This window comes from Budorcas taxicolor, chromosome 2, assembly GCF_023091745.1.
Source record: "Budorcas taxicolor isolate Tak-1 chromosome 2, Takin1.1, whole genome shotgun sequence".
Classification (NCBI taxonomy): Eukaryota; Metazoa; Chordata; class Mammalia; order Artiodactyla; family Bovidae; genus Budorcas; species Budorcas taxicolor.
The window spans coordinates 140,884,073-140,909,251 of record NC_068911.1 but is presented as its reverse complement, the minus strand read 5'-3'; the positions used below and the strand labels follow the sequence as shown (position 1 = coordinate 140,909,251).

The 25,179-nt window shown below is 41.7% G+C and overlaps 1 protein-coding gene across 1 annotated transcript; it reads left to right on the top strand.

Moving 5' to 3' along the window:
* The first annotated feature begins 1,978 nt into the window (after nucleotides 1-1,978).
* C2H2orf80 (chromosome 2 C2orf80 homolog) lies at nucleotides 1,979-24,999 on the top strand. The gene is made up of 7 exons (XM_052653333.1): nucleotides 1,979-2,019; nucleotides 9,208-9,289; nucleotides 11,121-11,203; nucleotides 12,765-12,852; nucleotides 13,241-13,312; nucleotides 24,471-24,558; nucleotides 24,845-24,999. The coding sequence occupies exons 1-7, from the start codon at nucleotides 1,979-1,981 to the stop codon at nucleotides 24,997-24,999; spliced, it is 609 nt and encodes a 202-aa protein (XP_052509293.1).
* Nucleotides 25,000-25,179: the final 180 nt, after the last annotated feature.

Here is a 25,179-nt window from a genome sequence, read left to right as displayed (position 1 = left end):
GGTGAACGGTGCTCTGGATGATGTTAACCAGCCTCATCACATTTTAGACAACACCTGAGACTGGGGGCAGCAGAGCCAAGAGGCTTGGCCATGGCTACAGCAGTCAGTGGTGGAGCAGACTTCACATTCTGGCATCTGGTCTCTCCAGGCCCAGCGCTTTTCCTTGTCTAAGCCACCAGAAAACCTTTCTGGCTTGCAGTGTCCTCTCCCAGTTGACTCTCCTGTAGGGCACAACAGTCCTGTCTTTATCTTTACTTCAATTCCTATGGAATGCTCCAGCTTTATTCCCTTTTCTACATCTCATCTAAGGCTTTAGCAGATGAAGGCACAGCAAGTATGGTCCAAAATAATTTAATTGATTTGGTGAAGAATTTGGGCTTCCCAGGTGGCTCAGACGGTAAAGAATCCGCCTGCAATGCGGAAAATCTGCGTTTGATCCCTGGGATGGGAAGATCCCCTGGAGGAGGGCATGGCAACCCACTCCAGTATTCTTGCCTGGAGAATCCCCATGGACAGAGGAAGAAGCCTGGCAGGCTATAGTCTATGGAGTTGCAAAGAGTCGGACACAACTGAGTGACTAAGCACAGGTGAAGAATTTATTTAAATCAGTGGCATCCAATTATTGTTGGAGAGCTTAACTGAATAAAGCTTAATGTTTATATGCTACCGTTTTAGAAGTTTTTAAAGCTTTTTTTCCCCAGCCTTTTTGGAGTAGTGATTTAAAAACACGTGCAAAATTTCAAAAGTAGAGAAGGTAATATCGTGAATATCCATAGGCCTATAATTCCAGAGTCAACAAATGTTAACAATTTGCTTAGATGTGTATTAGCCAGGGTTCTCCAGAGAAACAATATAGGGAGAAAATTAGTTTATTGAATTGGCTCACGTGATCGTGGTGGCTTGACCAGTCCAAAAGTCAGAAGGGGTCAGCAGTCAGGATGGAGATGCAACGAAGAGCTGTAGTTCAAGTCTGAAAGTGGTCTTCAGGCAGAATTCCTTCTTGCTCAGAAAGATCAGCCTTTGTTCTTTTAAGGCCTTCGGCTGATTGGATGAAGCCCACTCACCTAGTGGAGAGTCATCTGCTTTACTCAAAGTCCACTAATTTAAACACTAATCTCCTTCAGAAACCACCTGTGCAAAAAAATAAATAAATAAAAATAATGTTTGGCCACAAATATGGGCAGAATGGCCCAGCCAAGCTGACACATAAAATTAACCATCACAATTTGCTTTAAATTTTTTTTATAGAAATAAAACACTGCAGAAAAAGTTGATATCCCATTTATATACCTATCTCTGGGCACCCCATTCAATGGTGATAATTTGTAAAAAACTAACTCCTTTTTGTGATGTCAGGCCCCATTTGACCCTATCACCTGGGCTTCAATTTCTGGTTCAAAGTGGGGTTGAGAATTGCAGGTATGGCCTCACCTTTGTCATCACCACGTGTTTCTACAAGGACCTGCTGGCCATAGGAAGTTGTACACAGGTTCTATAGAAAATGCCATCACAAGCCATGAACCAGGTGGATTCGCAGAAAGTCACTATGTTGAATGCACACAGAACTCAAACACATTCAGATCACAAACCATCTGTGTTTGGATGCTTCTGTCTATATAGTCTCATCCACGATTATATGAGCCATGTCTGTTTCACTTGTGTTTATTGCAATAATAAGTAAATGATGAATATTGACAAAAAATTTGGAAGGAATAAGAAGTGTCAGATAAACTCAAAGCTCAGTGCACTGGCTGGCAGGCAGCTTTCTGACCTGGAAACCTGCTGGATAAGAGGCCTGCTCTCAGATCCCTTCCAGAGCCTAGGACTCCATGACTGGTATTAGGAGTGATAGCATCCTTTACTCAAATTCTCTCTGATTTGCTGCTGTAGCTTCAAGGCTCAGAGACGCTGGGTCTTTCCAAAGGATAAAGGTGCAGTGTAGCTGCAGTTACCTGCTCAGCTGGATAAGCCTTTAATCATGGAAAGAAGGCTCCTAAAGAAGGAAATGAAAAAGCTCCTGTAAGTCTGATGGAAAATAGCTTACATTTATTGCACTGAGCATTTGGTGGGTTGTATGTCATAGATGGTCTGGATATTGGCAGAGGGGTTAAAAGCCTAAGGAAGAATTTGTTCGTGGTATAGGAGACAGCCAGATGATCTGGCCTATGTCTCCTCTCCCAAAGGCCTCACATGCGGTGCAAAGCAGGATGCTAAATCTCTAGAGAGGATGTTTCTGCCAGCAGCATGCACAACTGAGACATCCCTACGCCTCAGCCTAGGATCTGAGCTGAGAGGTCCAGTCTGCGCGGGGCAGGATGTGCCTTTGAAAGGGTTCGACTAGTAAAAGACATGAGTAAGATTCCTGAAAAAATGTACCCAAGGGTGCAGCATTTACATTGCAGCCTCTGCTTCTTCTATTGTGAATCTTATCAGTTAAATAATTTATCTCTATTTTTTGCCATCCAAACTTCATTTTAAACACATAAAGAAAACATTGTTTTCCCATGGAAATTTTTTTCTCCTGTGGTAGCTTTTTGTTGACTTGACACTTTGTTAAGAGGCTGGTGAAAATCAAAGACCATATAATAAGGGGAAAAAAAGGTTATTATGGTTCTATTTCATGATTATAGGCATAACAATAATACACTTATTAAAAACCTCATTATAGTCCCCATTAAATATCTTTTCTCTGCCTATTAAGATAATTATATTTTAACAAGTGATTAAGAAATGCTGCAATATGAATTCATACATTTTACATATATATGTTTGGAGGTCAATGTAATAAAGAAGAAACCATAATTAGGAACGCCAATTCATCTACATATCTCATCCAAAGAACTGGAATTTCAGAACTAATATAAATATAAACATAAATATACATATACATATATATGTGTGTGTGTCTGTATGCTACCAGAGATCAGTGGAGAAATTACTCAAGAAAGAACGAAGGGGTGGAGCCAAAGCAAAAACAACACCCAGTTCTGGATGGGACTGGTGATAGAAGCAAGGTCCGATGCTGTAAAGAGCAATATTGCATAGGAACCTGGAATGTTAGGTCCATGAATCGAGGCAAATTGGAAGTGGTCAAACAGGAGATGGCAAGAGTGAACACTGACTTTCTAGGAATCAGCGAACTAAAATGGACTGGAATGGGTGAATTTAACTCAGATGACCATTACATCTACTACTGTGGGCAGGAATCCCTTAGAAAAAATGGAGTAGCCATCATGGTCAACAAAAGCGTCCGAAATGCACTACTTGGATGCAATCTCAAAAATGACAGAATGATCTCTGTTCGTTTCCAAGGCAAACCATTCAATATCACGGTAATCCAAGCCTATGTCCCAACAAGTAACGCTGAAGAAGCTGAGGTTGAATGGTTCTATGAAGACCTACAAGAGCTTTTAGAACTAAAACCCCAAAAAGATATCTTTTTCATTATAGAGGACTGGAATGCAAAAGTAGGAAGTCAAGAAACACCTGGAGTAACAGGCAAATTTGGCCTTGGAGTACAGAATGAAGCAGGGCAAAGGCTAATAGAGTTTTGCCAAGAGAACGCACTGGTCATAGCAAACACTCTCTTCCAACAACACAAGAGAAGACTCTACACATGGACATCACCAGATGGTCAACACCAAAATCAGATTGATTATATTCTTTGCAGCCAAAGATGCTCTATACAGTCAGCAAAAACAAGACCAGGAGCTGACTGTGGCTCAGATCATGAACTCCTTATTGCCAAATTCCGACTTAAATTAAGAAAGTAGGGAAAACCACTAGACCATTCAGGTATGACCTAAATCAAATCCCTTGTGATTAAACACTGGAAGTGAGAAATAGATTTAAGGGACTAGATCTGATAGACAGAGTGCCTGATGAACTATGAACTGAGGTTCGTGACATTGTACAGGAGACAGGGATCAAGAACATCCCCATGGAGAAGAAATGCAAAAAAGGAAAATGGCTGTCTGGGGAGGCCTTACAAATGGCTGTGAAAAGAAGAGAGGTGAAAAGCAAAGGAGAAAAGGAAAGATACAAGCATCTGAATGCAGAGTTCCAAAGAATAGCAAAGAGAGATTTAAAAAAGCCTTCCTTAGCGATCAATGCAAAGAAATAGAGGAAAACAACAGAATGGGAAAGACTAGAGATCTCTTCAAATGACTGAGGGACTTCACTTTCTCTTTTCACTTTCATGCATTGGCGAAGTAAATGGCAACTCACTCCAATGTTCTTGCCTGGAGAATCCCAGGGACGGGGGAGCCTGGTGGCTTGCCATCTACGGCGTCACACAGAGTTGGACACGACTGAAGTGACGCAGCAGCAGCAGCAGCAGCAGCAGAATCTCATCAAGAAAATTAGAGATACCAAGGGAACACTTCATGCAAAGATGGGCTCAATAAAGGACAGAAATGTTATGGACCCAACAGAAGCAGAAGATATTAAGAAGAGGTGGCAAGAATACACAAAATGTATAAAAAAGATCTTCACGACCAAGATAATCACGATGGTGTGATCACTCACCTAGAGCCAGACATCCTGGAATGTGAAGTCAAGTGGGCGTTAGAAAGCATCACTACGAACAAAGCTAGTGGAGGTGATGGAATTCCAGTTGAGCTGTTTCAAATCCTGAAAGATGATGCTATGAAAGTGCTGCACCCAATATGCCAGCAAATTTGGAAAACTCAGCAGTGGCCACAGGACTGGAAAAGGTCAGTTTTCACTCCAATCCCAAAGAAAGGCAATGCCAAAGAATGCTCAAACTACCTCACAGTTGCACTCATCTCACACGCTAGTAAAGTAATGCTCAAAATTCTCCAAGCCAGGCTTCAGCAATACGTGAACCAGGAACTTCCAGGTGTTTAAGCTAGTTTTCGGAAAGGCAGAAGAACCAGAGATCAAGTTGCCAACATCCACTGGATTATGGAAAAAGCAATAGAGTTCCAGAAAAACATCTATTTCTGCTTTATTGACTACGCCAAAGCCTTTGACCATGTGGATCACAATAAACTGTGGAAAATTCTGAAAGAGATGGGAATACCAGACCACCTGACCTGCCTCTTGAGAAACCTGTATGCAGGTCAGGAAGCAATAGTTAGAACTGGACATGGAACAACAGACAGGTTCCAAATAGGAAAAGGAGTATGTCAAGGCTGTATATTGTCACCCTGCTTATTTAACTTATATGCAGAGTACATCATGAGAAATGCTGGGCTGGAAGAAGCACAAGCTGGAATTAAGATTGCCTGGAGAAATATCAATAAGATATTCAATACCCTGGAGAAGGAAATGGCAGCCCACTCCAGTACTCTTGCCTGGAGAATCCCATGGACGGAGGAGCCTGGTAGGCTACCATCCACGGGATCACAATGAGTCGGACACAACTGAGCAACTTCACTTCACTTCATATATATAGTAGTTATATATATAGTTTATATATAACTATATTATATAGTTATAACTATGTTCATAGTAATAGGGTATAGGAATATAGATAATTCTTGGATGTAAGACATAAAAATCCCCTCTTTTTTAATACTTACCTGGATAAACAACATAATGAAATTGATCCTCTCTGTCATAGGATACATGGACTTACTTGGGGAGAATGAGGAATTATTAGAATCATAGTATGTTAAGTATCTTTGTGATCATCTCATCTAGCCATTTTTCTAGAAAGCCTAGCATCTGTGTAGTTACATTTATCAGAATTTCTTATTCATCATTATGGCTTTGAGTTATTGTCTAGTGTCCTCTCATTTCGGCCTGAAAATTTATTTTAGCACTTCATGTAGAGCGGGTTTACTGTCAGTGATTCTCTTTCAACTTTTGTTTGCCTGGGAATGTTTTCATTTCTTCTTCATTCTAAAACTAAAAATAGTTTTACTGAATATAGTATTCTTGGATAACAGTTTTTTTTCTTTCTTATAAAAAAAAATCCTATTCTTTCTAGCCTCCATGTTTTCTGATAAGAAATCTGCTATTATTTCATTGAGGACATTTTGTAAAAGGGAACTACTTCTCTCTTACTGCTTTCAAGATTTATTTATTTATTTACTTTTGTCCTTGGCTTTCAACAAATTGACTATAACGTGTGTCCATGTGGATCTCTGATTTATACTTGAAACTTATTGAGCTACTTGAATATATTGATTTGTGCTTTTATCTAATTTGATGGGTTTGGGTCCATTATTTCTTCAGCCTTTCCATCTTCCTCTTTTTTTTTCTCCTATTTGATTCCCATTTTAAGTATGCTATATATTTTTTTAATAGTATCTTACAAGTCTCTTAGGCTTTGTTCATTTTTGTTCTTTGATTTATCTTTCTGCTCTTCAGACTAGATAATTTCAATTGAGCTACCTTCAGCTTTGCAGATTCTATATTTTGTCTGCTCAAATCTGCTATTTGAAATGCTCTAGTGAATTTTCATTTTGATTATTGTGCCTTTCAGAATTTCTTAGTTCCATGTTATAATTTTTAATTTCTTTATTGATATTCTTTATTTGTTCATATTTTACTCTGCTATTTTCTTTTGCTTTTGTTTTTTCACTCTTTGGCCATGGTTTTTCTTAGCTCATTTTGTGTGTGTTGGAGACGACTCTTGAGAGTCCCCTGGACAGCAAGGGGATCCAACCAGTCCATCCCAAAGGAGATCAATCCTGGGTGTTCATTGGAAGGACTGATGTTGAAGCTGAAACTCCAATACTTTGGCCACCTGATGCGAAGAGCTGACTCATTTGAAAAGACCCTGGGAAAGATTGAGGGCAGGAGGAGAAGGGGACGACAGAGGATGAGATGGCTGGATGGCATCACCAACTCAATGGACATGAGTTTGGGTGAACGCCGGGAGTTGGTGATGGACAGGGAGGCATGGCCTGCTGTGGTTCGTGGGGTTGCAAAGAGTCGGACACAACTGAACACCTGAACTGAACTGAGCATTATGAATATTAAGCCATGTGAATATTATTATGTAGTAAATGGAGATCACATTGTTAACATTATTATGTAATAAATGGAGATCACATTGTTATAATCTATAATAAAAAAAAGATATTCAATAAGATATTTCTCAGATATGCAGATGACACCACCCTTATGGCAGAAAGTGAAGACGAACTAAAAAGCCTCTCGATGAAAGTGAAAGTGGAGAATGAAAAAGTTGGCTTAAAGCTGAACATTCAGAAAATGAAGATCCTGGCATCTGGTCCCATCACTTCATGGGAAATAGATGGGGAAACAGTGGAAACAGGGTCAGGCTTTATTTTTTTGGGGCTCCAAAATCACTGCAGATGGTGACTGCAGCCATGAAATTAAAAGATGCTTACTCCTTGGAAGAAAAGTTATGACCAACCTAGATAGCATATTCAAAAGCAGAGACATTACTTTGCTGACTAAGGTCCATCTAGTCAAGACTATGGTTTTTCCAGTGGTCATGTATGGATGTGAGAGTTGGACTGTGAAGGAAGTTGAGCGCCGAAGAATTGATGCTTTTGAACTGTGGTGTTGGAGAAAACTCTTGAGAGTCCCTTGGACTGCAAGGAGATCCAACCAGTCCATTCTAAAGGAGATCAGTCCTGGGTGTTCTTTGGAAGGAATGATGCTAAAGCTGAAACTCCAGTACTTAGGCCACCTGATGTGAAGAGTTGATTCATTGGAAAAGACTCTGATGCTGTGAGGGACTGGGGGCAGTAGGAGAAGGGGATGACAGAGGATGAGATGGCTGGATGGCATCACCGACTTGATGGACGTGAGTCTGAGTGAACCCCTGGAGTTGGTGATGGACAGTGAGGCCTGGCGTGCTGCGATTCCTAGGGTCACAGAGAGTCAGACACGACTGAGCGACTGAACTGAACTGAACTGATATATATATATGTAGTTTAATTTTATCCAAAGAATCAGTTTCAGTTCAGTTCAGTTGCTCAGTCGTGTCCGACTCTCTGCAACCCCATGAGTTGCAGCACACCAGGACTCCCTGTCCATCACCAACTCCTGGAGTTCACTCAGACTCACGTCCATCGAGTCGGTGATGCCATCCAGCCATCTCCTCTTCTGTCGTCCCCTTGTCCTCCTGCCCCCAATCCCTCCCAGCATCAGAGTCTTTTCCAATGAGTCAACTCTTCACATCAGGTGGCCAAAGTACTGGAGTTTCAGCTTTAGCATCATTCCTTCCAAAGAAATCCCAGGACTGGTCTCCTTTAGAATGGACTGGTTGGATCTCCTTGCAGTCCAAGGGACTCTCAAGAGTCTTCTCCAACACTACAGTTCAAAAGCATCAATTCTTCGGCGCTCAGCCTTCTTCACAGTCCAACTCTCACATCCATACATGACCACTGGAAAAACCATAGCCTGGCTACTTTAAATAAAGTGTCTTGAAATCACAAAGCAAAACTTCAATAATTTTTATCAATCTAGAATAGCTTAACAACACAAAACACTTTAGAATCCAAAAGCAAATTTATCTCCAGCATAGGAACTTGCCCAAAATGTTTGGTAAAGACCTTGACCAACAGAACTCTACTTATGTAACATTGTGAGATTGACCTTGGAGACCCCAGAGTCTTTTTTCCTACATACAGTCTCTCCTCCCAACTTTCCTAGGGTATTACCCCTTTCTATTCACCTCCCAGAGCCCTTATTCTACTCTCCCCTTATTAAAAATCCATTAGGGAAGGACCTGATAAGTATACACAAAAGCGGAATCACTGATATGTTTTTATGTCTAACGCTCCTAATGGTATTTGCATTCTAACGGGAGAAAAAAAGCCTGCAAGCTAACTAACACATCTGTACGGCATATCATATATCTGGAAGTTATCAACTTTAGACATTCTGCCTGAATTTAGCAAGGACAGCAGGGGAATCTTCAAAGGAGGAGTCAAGAGCAGCAGGGGAATCTTCAAAGAGGGGGTCTCAATCCTTTCGGTTTTGTAACATCTGTTCTGCCTATTGGGGGTTTATCATACTCCCTGCTTTCCTAGAAATTCAGTTCTATGTGAGTTTTATTTATTCATTATGGTTGGACACTTTAAATCTGCAGGGTTGCAGAATGGCTGTTTAAATCAAAATGAATACTGATTCAGCTACCAGAGCCATCGGTGACTTCTCTTGTATTTGGTGGAGGAGGGAGGAATTGGGGAGGAATCTTCGGCAGACCACACTTCTGTGTCATTCCTGCTAGTTCAATCCTGCTCTCTTGTTTTTAAGGGGAGATTACATTGGCATCAGACTTCGGGAAAATGAATTTGACCCAAAAGGAAGAAGGCAACTCACCTTTCTAGATGATATGGTAAAGACAGGGATGCTGCTGCAAATCACATCTGTGTCTTATGTGTGTTACAGGGAGGAAGAGGATCTAACGTCTGTCATAAATGAGGCTAATCTTGATCCCCTTCTCCCAGAATTTCCTCTTTCTCATCTGTCATCCTAGGATTGTTCATGTGGTCTTTTCAACTCATTAAACTGAAAGCAAGAAGAACGAGAAAGTAAAAAGTCACAAGACTTTCGCTATTTATTTTTATGAGAGAAAAGATTAAAAAAAGCAAAATGAGTACACAATTAAAAGTATGACAGCCATGATGGTGAACACCTTTTGATGAGATTAAACTACTATTGTATAGTTTTCAAATGTAATAATTTTTTACCATTCATGGAGAAAACCAAGTAATTGAATAATCCTAAATTCCTGTGATTATACCTGTTGAAACTCAGATTCATGCTATGTAATCAAAGCTACTTCACATAAATTAAAGAAGCTGTGAAGAGATCTAATTCAAAAGAGATTAGTAAGCCCTCAGCCTTTTTATGCTACCAATTTACTGTTCTTGCACTGATGAGGAAGATAGGACCACGTGTCTCCCCCTAATCTCGCCCATCCCTGTCTGATTCCCCTGGTGCTGAATGAGCAGTTAAGGAAGGCTTCATGTTCTAAACTACTTCTCTATGCATGTATTAAATAGAGAAATTAAACCAATTAGATAAGTGCTGGTCAAACTTTAATGAGATCTTATTCCAAGACCGTTTTGATTCAGGAGGTCTGGGGTGAGGCTGGAGACGTGCCTTTCTAATGAGCAAACAGGTGATGGCAGCTCCACCTATCCAGGCATCAGTCTTCCGATTAGGTTTCAACAAGCGATTACTGCCTTTCTTTTTTTTCCCTCCCTTCCTTCCCTTCCTCCCTCCTTCCTTCCTTTTCTCTCTTTTTCTTCCTTTCCTCTCTTTTTCTTCCTTTCTCTTTTCAGTTTGGTTCAGTCCCTGAAAGAAATAATTACATTGTTACATTTTTAGAGAATGTTAAGATGATGTAGAATCTTGGAATTCATCTACAGACACAAAAACAAAACTGACCTTTCTTCTTCAAGCTGAGAAGGAATGATTTGACAGATAAATGGTGAATACACTTAGAGATGACCAGGAAAAGTGGTCAATACGGTAAGAATGAACACTGAATTGGTCCTTAGCTTTTTACCACATAGAAGATAAGTCACTTACCCAAGTCTACCTGCAGTTCCCTGCTTCCACTGGACCCTCTGCCTAGGAGGTCCCTCACCTATGGAAATTCTCCTCATCCTTCAAGCCCAGCTCTGCAGAGGCCTCTTTTCTGAGTCTCTAGGGATTCCCTCAACTCATCAGGTGGACACACCTCCTCTGTGACCATGGGAGCACATTTCTGATGTTACACCAAATTAGAAATTGTTCTCTATGTCCATCTTCCTCTACCTTCCCCTTTTTCTATTTTATAATTCAAGGAAGTTGAGGCCCAGAGAACAGCAATTGCTCACCCAAGGATATAGTACCATGAGTTGTTAGCAGTAACCTAGATTTGAACCCAGATTCCCTGATTCCCAGTATAGTATCTCATGAATCTATCTATCATTTCTGGCACCTCCACCCACCCACCCAACACACACACACATTGGTCTAGTGAGGAGTTAAATGTAATGCCAGAAGAACACTAGTTATTTCTATCTGAGCATCAGGTTACAGGACACCGCTGGTGATCCTCACTGTTGTGGACATGACAAAAGAGAACAGGCTTAGCCCTGCCATTGTCATTGCCAGGGTGAGCGTCAGTCAATGTCTCAGCCTGTTCCTTTGTTCTCTGTGCTCTCTGCTTCCAGGCACACTATGACTTGGCCATCAATGTTGCTTTGCAATGGCTGGATCACTCAGAAGACTTAACTTGGCTGGAGTGGGAGAAAGTGTAAGTTGAATAGTCCTTGTTCCTGTTTTGTTTTGTTAAACAATGAGTAATGATACAGGAAGTTTATCACAAGGCACTCTGATTTGAAAATACTATGGAGTATTTGTCTCCAGCTAGAAACCTGAAAAAATCTCACAGTCGTCAGTTTGAGGAAGTCTTATCCATGCTTACATATTTTGCATCCCTGTGAACTGGTTTCTGTCAGATACAGATCTTTCTTGCATAAGATGTTTTGTCTTAGAAATATAACTGTGCTTTATTGTGTACATGCCTTGATTTTTTAAAAAAATGATCAGTATTTTGGGTAAAGCTGCAATCTTTTCCCAAGGACCATCAAACGTAACCTCTTAAGCATTTAACCAGATGTGTACCTGAGCTAAGCAGTTTGAATCACCACTGTTTTAATGCTTGCCAGAATTATTGGCATTTTCTCCCAAATGTGGGGCATTCCAGGTGGCGATAGTGGTAAAGAACCAGCCTGCCAATACAGGAGGCATAAGAGACGTGGGTTTGATCCCTGGGTCAGGAAGATCCCCTGGAGGTGGAAATGACACCCACTTCATTATTCTTGCTTGAAAAAGCCTGGATAGAGGAGCCTGACAGGATACGGTCCATGGGGTCATAGAGAGTTGGACACGACTGAGCGACTAACCACACCTATATGTGCCAGGCAGACTCATTCAGCTAGAAAGAACATGAAACTGATGACGCCAGGATTGAATCCCTTGTTCAAGAGGCCAGTTTTTTTTTTCTGCTCTGTTGCTTTAGAACACACACCTGGTGCTAAATGGTTGGATCCGTTAGTATTTAGTTGCAATAAGCAGAAAATCCAATTTGAATGGACTCAAGCAGAAAAAAAAAGAAAAAGAGGAGAGATTTATTGTCTCTGTATCTGGAAAGTCCATGGGTAGAGTGGCGTCAGGCATGGCTTAATTCAAAACTCAAACCAGGTCCTCAGGATCTACCTCCTGGCTATTTCCTCTGAGTGGACACTATTTCTAGTTTTACCCTGCTTTATCACAACAGTCGGGCCAGGGGAGAATGGATTTTTAAAAAGCACAGAACTGTGTCTCAATGGCACTGTTTGCTCTGACTTATCTGGGGGTGGAGTGAGGGAGAGAACATGCTGGCTGAATTAGTCCACAGTGCGTTTTCCATCCTTGGAATCTAGGGGCATCATCATGCCCCTAGAAGCTTATACAGGGGGAAGCTTTATAGGCTTACACAGGGGGAAGGCAGTTACCCCCAAGCAATTGCCACAAGAACAGAAAAGGATATGGGTTGGTAAAACCACAATTGCCCACCATAGTGGCCACTCCTCTGGGGTTTGATACCTGTGGAATCATGGGTAGATGAGGGTAAATTCACTGTTGGAAGATTCAAAATTCAAAGTGTATACTTTGCTGATGACGGATTAATCATATCAGTTTTCTGAATAAATGCATAGCAAGCAGCCATTGGCTATTATTTATTACTTATGATTATTATCACAATCTTGTCAAAAATTCTTGTTAAAAAAAATGAGAATAAACCCTCCATTCTTATTCATATTCCCCCTTAGGAAAATGTCATTTCGGGGTAGACCCGTATATCCAAACCACAGAGAACGAGAAGCAATGATTTTATCATCTTATGCTGGAATCCTAATGGTAAGGAAAAGAACATTATGTGCATCTATGAAGATTTTGCATCTACAATGTGCATTTTATATTAAAGAATACTTATTTTATTTTTCAGCCAATGTTTCTAAATATGTAAAATTTATTGAAATAAAATTTTTAATTTTTAAAGGTTAATAAAAAGACTGCCTTCTATATTGTATTGTAAAAAAAATATGTATTTAAGGGAAAAAATAACACATAAATAATTGATGTTAGGATACTCTGACTTATCCATTTATTTTGAAGTTATTTATCTGGTGCCCATGCTCTCCAGGCATGGTACTGAATGTGCAGGAGCTATAATAGTTTTATTTTATAATAAAAGAAAAGTCATGATATGATAATATATTTTTGTTATTATTTTGTTATTTAATAGAACAGTATCCCGATTGAGGAAGTCTTTAAAATTTATGGGGCTGGCTCTTCTTCCAGTTCTGGTGTTGCCAAGGTAAGGATGACCTGAGACTATCAGCATAACAGAATTTTAGGGAGAATTTCTTTATTTTATAAATTGATAATATTGTATTTTCAGGCATGAAATAACAGCTTCATATCAAAATATATAAAACCAAATGTAATTATACCTTACTTGAGATGCTTCCACTACATAGAGGACTATACTCATAATAGCAAATGCATTCTATTAATTCATAAATAGAGGCGGCGACTTGAGCACCTTAAAGTCTAGATGCTGTCTCTGTTCTGCATTAACAAGAGTTCTCACTTACACTCTTCATAATATGGGTCTGGTAAATCCAAGTGCTCCTCTTGTATGATGTACCGTAACTTCTAGAACTAGGATGAGATCTGCAATGTTCATTCTCATGAGAAATTATCTAGTTTACTGCTGCCACATGTCTCCTTTCCACAAGACTGCTTGGAATTCAGTCCAGTGGAAGTACAAAAGATCAGGGAGTCCAGGTTGAGTTCCGACTGTGTCCCTTCCCCTCTTTGGGTTTCCATATACTAATCTTGAAAAATAGAAAACAAATAGCCCAGAGTAGTCTGAATTATCTTTACTATTAGTTCAGGTTTTGCTATTTATGAATATATAAATATTTACTAAACATTTGAAATATGGGCTTCTATTTAGAGGTGAACTGCTGATCCCTTTGCCTTTGGATAACCTCTAGAAAAGAGAAGAAGAAAGGGCAGATGGGGTGGGCAGGGCTGGGCAGAGGCATGGAGTGGGAGGAAGTCAGGGAGGGAAGCCAGGAGAGCCCACACAGGCCTTCTGCTCCCACTGTCACTTCCCGTGTCCCCACCAGGGTTTGGAAGGGAGGCCAGGGCAGGAGCAGGGCTGCAGCCACAGGAACACCGCCTGCCTTGCTGTCTTACCTGCAGACCATCCTGCAAACAGTGGGGTCATATAAAGTCAGGAGTCTACCAGGGCCGCCTTAGGACTCCAGCACTTACTCCGAAGTGTCGTAACTGAATCCAGTGGTCCTCTCACCTTAGTCCATATGTAAGCTGGCCTGGTCTTGAGACTCAGATTCCCTGGGTTATGGAGGAAATCAGCACCCCCTCTCTGATCTCTCTGGTTTCAACTATTCCATTCATTTATTCATTTGTTATAGTGGTAGAGGCAGGGATACAAGGGTGGGTGAGTCTGAAAAGATCACTTTCTCATAGATTTCCTATCTCATATTGGAGCTGACATGCTTCCTTGGTTGAGGTATAAGCCAAGGACTAACGCTCCTCAGACACCAAGCTCTTCTTGGCTTTTGAAGAAAGACTACTTTTTTTGTTTTCTTAGAGAGTCAAGCAAACCACACTGCTTTAATCATGTTTGATTTTTTTCCTGCAGATTTCTCCCTTCTAGGATTTCCCCCCTTTAGGCTTTCCCTTGAAAGCACCCCCTTCAACACATACATATAAATATCTGAGCCCAAGTCGCTCTGTTTCAGACATTGTATTTTCTTCCCTTCATCTTCTTTGCCTAGCAGAGGACAAAGGCAGGCAGTAGGCAGATCTAGTTGCTTGGTCTCAACTCAAGTGGCCAGAGGACAAGTATGGAAAATCACATCCTGGAAGGAATGGCACCATGAAGCCCTCCAGTCTTAGCAGGGTTATCTATCAAGCAGGTTTGCAAACATGGGTGTTCAAGTAGCTTGGATAAACCAGATTCATTAAAGGGGCCAAAATGGAGGGGAGTAGGGAAGGATAAATTAGGAGTTTGGGATTAAAATATACACATTAATATATATAAAATAGATAACTAACAAGGACCTACTATATAGCACAGGGAACTATATTCAATATCTTGTAGTAATCTGTAACAGAAAAGAACCTAAAAAGAATATAAATATATGTGTATGTGTATATTTATATGTATGTGTGTATATATATATATAGGGAGGCGGAAGTGGTACCCTCTGCATATCGGAGGTTGTTGATTTCTCCCAGCAATCTTGATTCCAGCTTGTGGTTCATCCAGCCTGGCATTTCGCATGATGTACTCTGCAAACATGTTGGGCTGGATGAATTACAAGCTGGAATCAAGATTGCTGGGAGAAATCAACAACCTCAGATATGTGGATTATACCACTCTAATGGCAGAAAGTGGAGAGGAACTATAGAACCTCTTGATGAGGTGAAGGAGAAGAGTGAAAAAGCCAGTTTAAAACTAAATATTAAAAAAACTAAGATCATGGCATCCAGCCCCATTACTGAATGGCAAATAGAAGGGGAAAAGGTGGAAGCAGTGACAGATTTCCTCTTCCTGGGCTCTAAAGTCACTGGGGATGGTGACTGCAGCCATGAAGTCAGAAGACAATTGCTTCTTGGCAGGAAAGCTATGACAAACCTAGACAGTGTGCTGAAAGGCAGAGACATCACTCTGTTGACAGAAGTCTGTAAAGTCAAAGCTATGGTCTTACCAGGGGTCACGTATGGTTGTGAGAGCTGGATGGTAAAGAAGGCAGAGCACCAAAGAACTGATTCCTTCAAATTGTGATGCTAGAGAAGACTCCCGGGAGTCCCTTGGACAGCAAGGAGATCAAACCAGTCAATTCTAAAGGAAATCAACCCTGAATTCTCACTGGAAGGACTGATGCTAAAGCTGAAGCTCCAGTATTTTAGTTATCTGATGCAAACAGCTGACTCATTGGAAAAGACCCGATGCTGGGAAAGATTGAGAGCAGAAGAGGGCATCAGAGGATGAAATGGCTGGATGGCATCACCAGTGCAATGGACATGAACTTGGGCAAACTCCAGGAGATGGTGAGGGACAGGGAAGCCTTGAGTGCTGCAGTCTATGGGGTTGCAAAGAGTCAGACATGACTGGGTGACTGAATAAAAACAATAACTTTGCATATATGTTAAATAAGCAGGGTGACAATATACAGCCTTGACGTACCCCTTTCCTAATTTTGAACCAGTCAATTGTTCCATGTCCAGTTCTGTTTGTCCACTAAAAAGATGTACAATGTAACAATTGTGAGTTAAGTTTTATTGGGGGCAAATGAGGATTGCAGCCCAGGAGACAGCACCTCAGATAGCTCTGAGAGACTGCTCCAAAGAGGGAGTGGGGGAAGGTCAATATATAAGATTTTGGTGAAGGGGGAGTTCAATGTAATCAAATGTTTACTTTACAAAAGGTTTCTGCTAATCAAGAGGAGCTGATGTCTCCATGAAAATATTTAGTGCTTTTCTAGATATAAAGAGATGTCAGGATTGGGATCATGAAATCAGTTCCTGAAAATATCTGTCTAAAGACCTGTACCACCAGTTTCTCTGAAGCACAGAGTGCTTCACTCTCCACCATTGAACTCCCTTCACGGTATGTCAAAGTTCAACAGCTGCAGCAACACAAGGTTCAGTCTCTGCAGAGGCAGATGGCAGATGCCCTTGGCAAGTGCCAATTTGTAGTTGACAACATAGACTACATAATGACCAGCTCTGAATGAAAATAACTCATATCCTCAGAAAGGGGGTTTTGTCAAACTCAAGTTCAAGTGCCCGATACCAAATGAGGTCAAACAACCAAAACATCAGAGTTTGGAGCAGAGATAGGTTTATTACAGGGCCGAGCAAGGAGAACAGGGTAGTTTATGCTTAAAGACCCAAACTCCCCATGGGTTTCCGGGAAGAAGTTTTATAGGCAAAGTTGGAGGGTTAGGCTCCAGGGTGTGTAACCCTCCTCTGATTGGTTGGTGGTGAGGTAACTGATGCTATTCTGGTAATTTCAGTCATCAGCTTTCTGGCTCCAGTCAGTCTGGGGTCCCTGTGCTTGTGTTCAGCCTACAATTACTATCTTCCACCTGAGTGGTCATCTTAATTTCTGCAGAAGAACTCAGAGATTTGTATCAGATCGTTATGCAGGTCCCCTGAGGAGGAACCAGGCCCAGTCCTCATTGCAGCCCTACTGTTTCTTTCTGCCTAAGTCACTCCCCTAATTAGTAACTGTTTGAATCTGCTCTTTGGAACTTGAGGAATGTCTAGGAGGCTGCTTTTTTTTTTTTTTTTTTTCTACAAACAAGAAATGAGGAATATGGAAAGGGTTTGGTGCTGGGTCTCAGGCTCTACAGGATCCTGCTTGGTGTCAGTCACCCCACCTCCCTGCCCTCTCCCTCTTTTTTTTTTATACTCCTCAACCTTGAGTGGAACAGGCATTCGACAAGCTGCGGAATAATGTTTTGGATAGATTGGTTAATCATAAACTCAGCAGAGGAACTTAGTTTTAGGGGTACTGAATTTCAAAGGCTTTCCTTCAATGATCTGAGTTTGTTTGTTGTTACAGGATATGAGTGTCCTGTACATGAAAGGCTGTTTTTTGTAAGAGTTAAGTGTGAGGATTCTAAAGTCAGGTAGCCTGGGATCAAATCCCAGCTCTACTAGTTCAAACAGAATAATCCTGGGCAAGTTCTCTAAACTCTATCAGCCTCGATTTCATTTGTAGACGCAGGAGCCAGAAGCTGGGATTGCTATGGGAAATGAGGTGAGTTACATCAGTAAAGCCCTTAGTGGTTGGCACCTGGTAACCTCAAAACAATAGCTATGGTTAAGGTTCTGGTACTCACGGGGTTGGGGATGTATCTGATTCCCTCTATATTCCTCTAAATCAGGGTTTCTCAACATTTTTAACCAGATAATTTGTGTGTAGAGGGTGGAGTTGGGGCTGTTTAGTGCATTGTGAGCTGTTTAGTAGAATTCCTGGCTTCCACCTGAAACTGTTTACCTCAGATTGGGACTTGAACTGCTGGGACTCGAGTCCCAGTCCCTGCTTGGGACTCTAACCCACATGGCTGGGACTAGAATCTTGCCAAAACCCAGTTTTGGACTCTAACCCATATGGCTGGAACTTGAACCCAGTCAAAACCCACAGTACCTGGTTTCAGGACCTAATGAAGCTCAGGTTTTTGATGTCTCATCTCAGAAAGAATCCAGTGAGAGACAAAGTGATAGGTAAGAGGCAGATTCATTTAGAGAGAAACACACTCCAGAGACAGAATGTGGGCCATCGCAGAGAGTAAGTACAGCCGCCTTGAAATGTGGTGTGGTTAGTTTTTATGGGTTGGTAATTTCATAAGCTAATGAGTGGTAGGATTACTCCAACTATTTTGGGGAAGGGGTGGAGAATTCCAGGAAATGGGCCACCCCCCACCTTTTAGTCCTTTGATGGTTCCTTGGAACTGCATATAATCACGATGGTGTGATCACACACCTAGAGCCAGACATCCTGAAATGCGAAGTCAAGTGGGCCTTAGAAAGCATCACTAAAAACAAAGCTAGTGGAGGTGATGGAATTCCAGTTGAACTATTTCAAATCCTCAAAGATGATGTTGTTAAAGTACTGCACTCACTATCCCAGCAAATTTGGAAAGCTCAACAGTGACCACAACACTGAAAAAGTCAGTTTTCATTCCAATCCCAAAGAAAGGCAATGCCAAAGAATGTTCAAACTACCGCACAATTGCACTCATTTCACACGCTAGCAAAGTAATGCTCAAAATTCTCCAAGACAGGCTTCAACAGTACGTGAACCATGAAATTCCAGATGTTCAAGTTGGATTTAGAAAAGGCAGAGGAACCAGAAGTCAAATTGCCAACATCTGTTGGATTACCAAAAAAGCAAGAGAGTTCTAGAAAAACATCTACTTCTGCATTATTGACTATGCCAAAGCCTCTGACTGTGTGGACTGGAAAATTCTCCAAGAGATGGAAATACCAGACCACCTGACCTGCCTCCTGAGAAATCTGTGCTCAGGTCAAGAAGCAACAGTTAGAACGGGACATGGAACAACAGACTGGTTCCAAATCAGGACAGGAGGATGTCAAGGCTGTATATTGTCACCCTGCTTATTTAATTTATATGCAGAGTATATAATGAGAAATGCTGGACTGGATGAAGCACAAGCTGGAATCAAGATTGCCAGAAATATCAATAACCTCAGATATGCAGATGACACCACTCTTATGCAGGAAAGCGAAGAATGAGCCTCTTGATGAAAGTGAAAGAGAAGAGTGAAAAAGCTGGCTTAAAGCTCAAGATTCAGAAAACTAAGATCATGGTATCTGGTCCCATCACTTCATGGCAGATAGATGGGGAAACAATGCAAACAGTGAGAGACTTCATTTTTTGGGCTCCAAAATCACTGCAGATGGTGACTGCAGCCATGAAATTAAAAGGCGCTTGCTCCTTGAAAGAAAAGTCATGACCAACCTAGACAGCACATTAAAAAGCAGAGACATTACTTTGCCAACAAAGGTTTGTCTAGTCAAAGCTTTGGTTTTTCCGGTGGTCATGTGAGACTTGAACAATAAAGAAAGCTGAACTCCGAAGAATTGATGTTTTTGAACTGTGATGTTGGAGAATACTCTTGAGAGGCCCTTGGACTGCAAGATCAGACCAGTGAATCATCAAGGAAATCAGTCCTAAATATTCATTGGAAGGACTGATGCTGAAGCTGAAACTCCAATACTTTGGCCACCTGATGCAAAGAACTGACTCATTTGAAAAAACCCTGATGCTGGGAATGATTGAAGGCAGGAGGAGAAGGGGACAACAGAGGATGAGATGGTTGGAGGGCATCACCGACTCGATGGACATGAGTTTGAGGAAGCTCTGGGAGTTGGTGATGGACAGGGAGGCCTGGTGGGCTGCAATCCATGAGGTTGCAGAGTCAGACATGACTGAGCGACTGAATTGAACTGAACTGGAACTGCATGGCACCCCTGGGTGTGTTATTTAGCTTGCTGATTGAGGATCAAGGTCTAGTGGAAGTTGACTTGTCTGCTATCTTGGACACATTTGATTGTAATCAGTTTATGTTGTGTCCTCAGGCTCTGTCATTCTTTCACAAGTTGTGCCCTGCCCCCTTCTCTCCTGTTTCATACCCATTAGATGCCAATAGCTGCCCATGCCTGCCCCTTGATGTGACATCTAAAAACATCTTTCAGTGTTGCCATGTGTCCCCTAAGAGGCAAAAATCACAGCTAGTTAAGGACCACTTCTCTAAACATTCAAAAATCAAAGAGCTCATCAAGCATCCACTGTATTATTAAGACATGTTGTTGTTGTTTAGTCATGTGTCTGACTGCGACTGCACGGACTGTAGCCCTCCAGGCTCCTCTGTCCATGGGATTTCCCAGGCAAGATGATTGGAGTGGGTTGCCATTTCCTTTTCTAGGGGATCTTCCTGACCCAGTGATCAAATCTTCATTTTCTACACTGGCAGGTGAATTCTTTACCACTGAGCCACCAGGGAAGCCCCTTATTAAAACATAAACTTTGCCTACTTTAGTTAAATTATCACAAAGGGTATGATATGATTTCAGCTACAGATACAAGCATCTGAGGTTCCTCTACCCCTGTGGACCTCACAAGGTCCTCCCTTGCCTCAAGGACACCAGCTCAGGCCTTTCCCTTGCACCTACACATCAACTCTATGCAGGTACTTTCCTCTACATCTTAAACAAGGAGTTAGCAGGCCCTCTTAATGAAAACATAGTATTTCAAAGATTAAATTGTGAGAGAGACTTTAAAACAGTCCTTAAGAGTTTAACATAATTTTTTAAAATTGGATTTGTATAGAACAGTCTTTTGGGCTCTGTGGGAGAGAGCGAGGGCGGGATGATATGGGAGAATGGCATTGAAACATGTATATTATCATATGTGAAATGAATCACTAGTTCAGGTTCGATGCATGATACAGGGTGCTCGGGGCTGGTGCACTGGGATGACCCAGAGGGATGGTATGGAGAGGAAAGTGGGAGGGGGGTTCAGGATGGGGAACACATGTACACCCATGGCGGATTGATGTCAATGTATGGCAAAACCAATACAATATTGTAAAGTAATTAGCCTCCAATTAAAATAAATACATTTCTATTAAAAAAAAAAACAAACAAACAAAAACTGGATTTAACTACAAGGTACAGTAGGTAAAAAAAATAGTTGATAAAGGTTCTTCTTTAATGGATGAAAATATGTATGATTAAACTTTGATTCCTCAGTGTCTGCTAAGCAACAGCTAAAATCCTTCCCAAGCAAAAGCTTAAAGCCCTGTTGAATACTAATCAGATTATGTAGAGTTTTTGGCCGCTAGAATTGGCTACTTGGGGCTTCCCAGATGGTGCTAGTGGTAACGAACCCTCCTGCCAACGCAGGAGATGTAAGAAACACGGGTTCAAATCCTGGGCTGGGAAGATCCTCTAGAGAAGGGCATGGCAACTCACTCCAGTATTCTTGCCTGGAGAATCCCACGGAGAGAGGAGCTTGGCTGGCTGCAGTCCATGGGGTCACATAGAGTGGGACAAGGCTGAAGTGACTTAGCATGCACCACATGGGTACTGTGTGGGCTTGATAGCTTTTTTTCAGGACTATCTGCTGCCACCTGGTGACAGAAAGCCATCAAGGACCCAGAACTGTTCAATTCTGTTAATGCAATACAAACTTCTAGTTCTACTCCTGAGAGGGATTTTTTTTGCTAACAGGGAGCCGTTTTTCTGCTGAGAAACCTGGACCCATAGGAAAAAGAAAAAAATTAAGAACTTCACATGTAATGATTCTTTGCAGTTGAAAGTGAAGGTGGTGAAGGTGTTAGTCACTCAGTTGTGTCTGCTCTTTGCGACCCCATGGACTGTAGCCCACCAGGCTCCTCCATCCATGGTATTCTCCATGGATGAAGAATAGTGGAGTGATTTGCAGTTAGCTTCAGATAAATGTAAGAGATTCTACGCATTTTCAAACTGAAGGAAAAGGAGCATAAACCTTCCTTTGACAAATAAAGCAAGCAATAAAAATATTCTGCAGTTCCATTTGACAGAAAAAGAGGGGAAAAGGAAAAGGAGATAAAGAGAGTGAAACATTGGACAGAAAGAGGAAAAAGACAGACAGGTAACTAGAGAACATCAGAATCTCTTCTTTCCTCCTGTCTTCATGAAGCCACAGCCCAGTGTCTGAGCACCCATCACTCCTCTCCACTCAAACTTGCATCCAAAATTCAAAGCAAGCTCTTCAGAGACCAACAGACTGGTGTCCAGTCCCAACTCTGTTACTCCCTAGCTGAGTAGTACAATGAAGGTATCAATCAGTAACTTTGAAGGGAAAAAAAAAAAAGCATATGGCTAAAGGTTTAGGACTTCAGTGTCATCCTACTTGTAAAATAATTTTTCTTATAAACCACAGAGGGAGCTACATTAACTGCTTGCATAAGTCATCAGTTATCAGGAGTCATAGCATATGTGAACTGGAAGTGACCTTTAAAATACTCGGGCTCTTTCTTCCCCAGTGGACAGGGAAACTAAAGCATGAAAGGTCTGTCTTTTTATTTTTTGGCTGCATCACTGGGCTTGTGGGAGTTTAGTTCTCTGGAATGTAGGCCACAGCATGAAAGTGCCAAGTCTAACCACTGGACAACAAGGAATTCGAAATGCATCAAGACGATGTGCAAGCCAGTTTTCTTTCTTACACGAGGCATGTATCATCCTGCAGGGCTGTTATCACACCTACCTTTGCTCCACACAGATACAAAGCCTCCTTTTAATTACTTTCTTTGTTCTTGGTCGTCTTTCAGAACAGATTACATGCTTCTTGAGGTTCCACGTGTGTCACACATGGTTTGGTTGATCAGTCGTGTCTGACTCTTCATGACCCCATGGACTGCAGCCTGCCAGACTCCTCTGTCCCTGGGACTATCCAGGCAAGAATACTGGAGTGGGTTGCTTTTTCCTTCTCCAGGGGATCTTCTTGAACCAGGGATAGAACCCAGGTGTCCCACATTGCAGGCAGCTTCTTTACCATCTGAGCCAACTCAGCTGGTAAAGAATCTGTCTGTAATACGGGAGACCCCAGTTTGATTTGATCTTCCCCAGTGGGGAAGAGCCCCTGGAGAAGAGATAGGCTACCCACTCCCGTATTCATAGACTTCCCTGGTGGCTAAGAATCTGCCTGCAGTGAGGGAGACCTGGGCTCAATCCCTGGGTGGGGAAGATCCCCTGGAGGACAACAGGGCAACCCACTCCAGTATTCTTGCTTCTTGAGGTTAGAAGACATCATTCATGCTTCTTTTTAATTCTTTACAAGGCTGGATATGACACAAACTCTCAATAAATAGATTTACCATTTCAATAAAAGCCTGAGGTCAGGAACTTTCCTAGTAGTCTTCTCCTTCCAGTGCAGGGGGTTCGGGTTCTAGCCTTGCTTGGGGGGCTAAGCTCTCACAAGCCTCGTGTCCAAGAAACCAAAACATAAAACAGAAACAATATTGTAAAAAATTCAATAAGGACTTCAAAAATGGTCCACATAAAAAAAAAAAAAAAAGACTGAGATCAAATCTAGAAGTGCCCAGCTGAGGAGACTATAAAACTTTCCATCTATAAAGAGAACATTTATTGTATAATCCATGTTTTCTATCCTTTCTGTCTGAAGTGATGGTTGCCCAATGACTTGTTAGCACAACCTCTTGTTTAGTTGATTCAATTTGTCATACTGTATGATGAACCTGGTTATCTAATAGTTTATTGTTCTTTTCTCCTCACTCAGCCCTGGAAAGGCAGGAACCTTGTTTGTCTTACCAACCACGGCTTCCTAAAACAGGGCCTGCCTACCGTAGTGCTCACCAGAAACTTACTGTGTGAATGAAAGACTGAAGAGACGGTCCTAAACTTGAGTTTCCAATGTGGTGCAACAGACAGTGGGTTATTAACTATCACCACTGGGGGTGTTCTATGTGTTAATGTGCTTAGCATTCACAGACAAATGAGTCCATAATTTGGCCTTAGGATGGGTTGGGAGGGTGTCAGCAAGGAAGCAGGAAGCTGGGGAGACAACTGGACCAGTTTCTCAGAAAAGGTGATATTTGAGCCACATCTTAAAGGAAAAGTAAGTGCCTTGAGGCAGAAGAGAAAGAAAAGGCTATTCCAGGTAAAGGGGGCCACCTGAAGAGCACAGTTTTGTGAAAGGCCATTCTAGGCAAAGAATGGCCACCAAAGGCAGCACGGGAAGGCGCATGACCCACAAAAGGTGGTCCTCAACTGCTGGTCATGTGTCAGGAAGATGGGTTAGGGAGACAGGCCAAGTCTTGAGACAAGTGCTATAACCAGCAGCTGCTTACAGCACGAAGTGGGTGCAGCTTTTAAAAGTAGGTCTGGTTTCCTTTCAGGTTCCCCAAGCTCCACCCTTCCACCTCTCCTTGCACCCTTTTGCCATGTTAACAGCACCCAAAGCCGCAGAATATGCCCGCAAACAGAGTAAGCCTGTTTACTTCTGTCTCTTAGAGAAATTTAAGTAAAACTCAGAGATGCGCGTACAAAGTGAGGTCAAAGTTGTTCTGGTAATAACATCTTTCTGTCTGGGGGAATTTAAAAGAATCAGGAATGTTTATGACTTGATTTCCCTCCTGAAATCAGACAAGTCATTTCTCAGACCTTTTATTGGTGGAAGCAGAGGACTCTAGCAGGGAAGAATCTAAAACTGAGGGTGGACTTATTTTTAAAAATAGTTTAATATAGATATGACTCCTACATGCATCCCTAGGTGTCAAGCTAAGAAGGGCAGCAATGAACAAAAATGCCACCAGCAGTTCTACAAGGAAAGCAAATGCCATGGAATGGAAATCATCAAAAAATTTATCTTTGGACACACAGCCCAAGGACAAAGTAGGTCTAAACATGCAAATTGAACCAAACTGATACCAGGTGTCTGGGGAGTACTTACAGTTAAAAGTCTAGCCTTTGGGTGTTAGATGTTCTGGCTTTGAAACTAAAGCCCATTATTTATCAGCTGTGTGACTTCAGGTAAGTTGCTTAACTTGTCTGGGCCTTAAGTTTCCTTCTCTGTAAAATGGGAAGAACAATGGTACTTACCTCTCA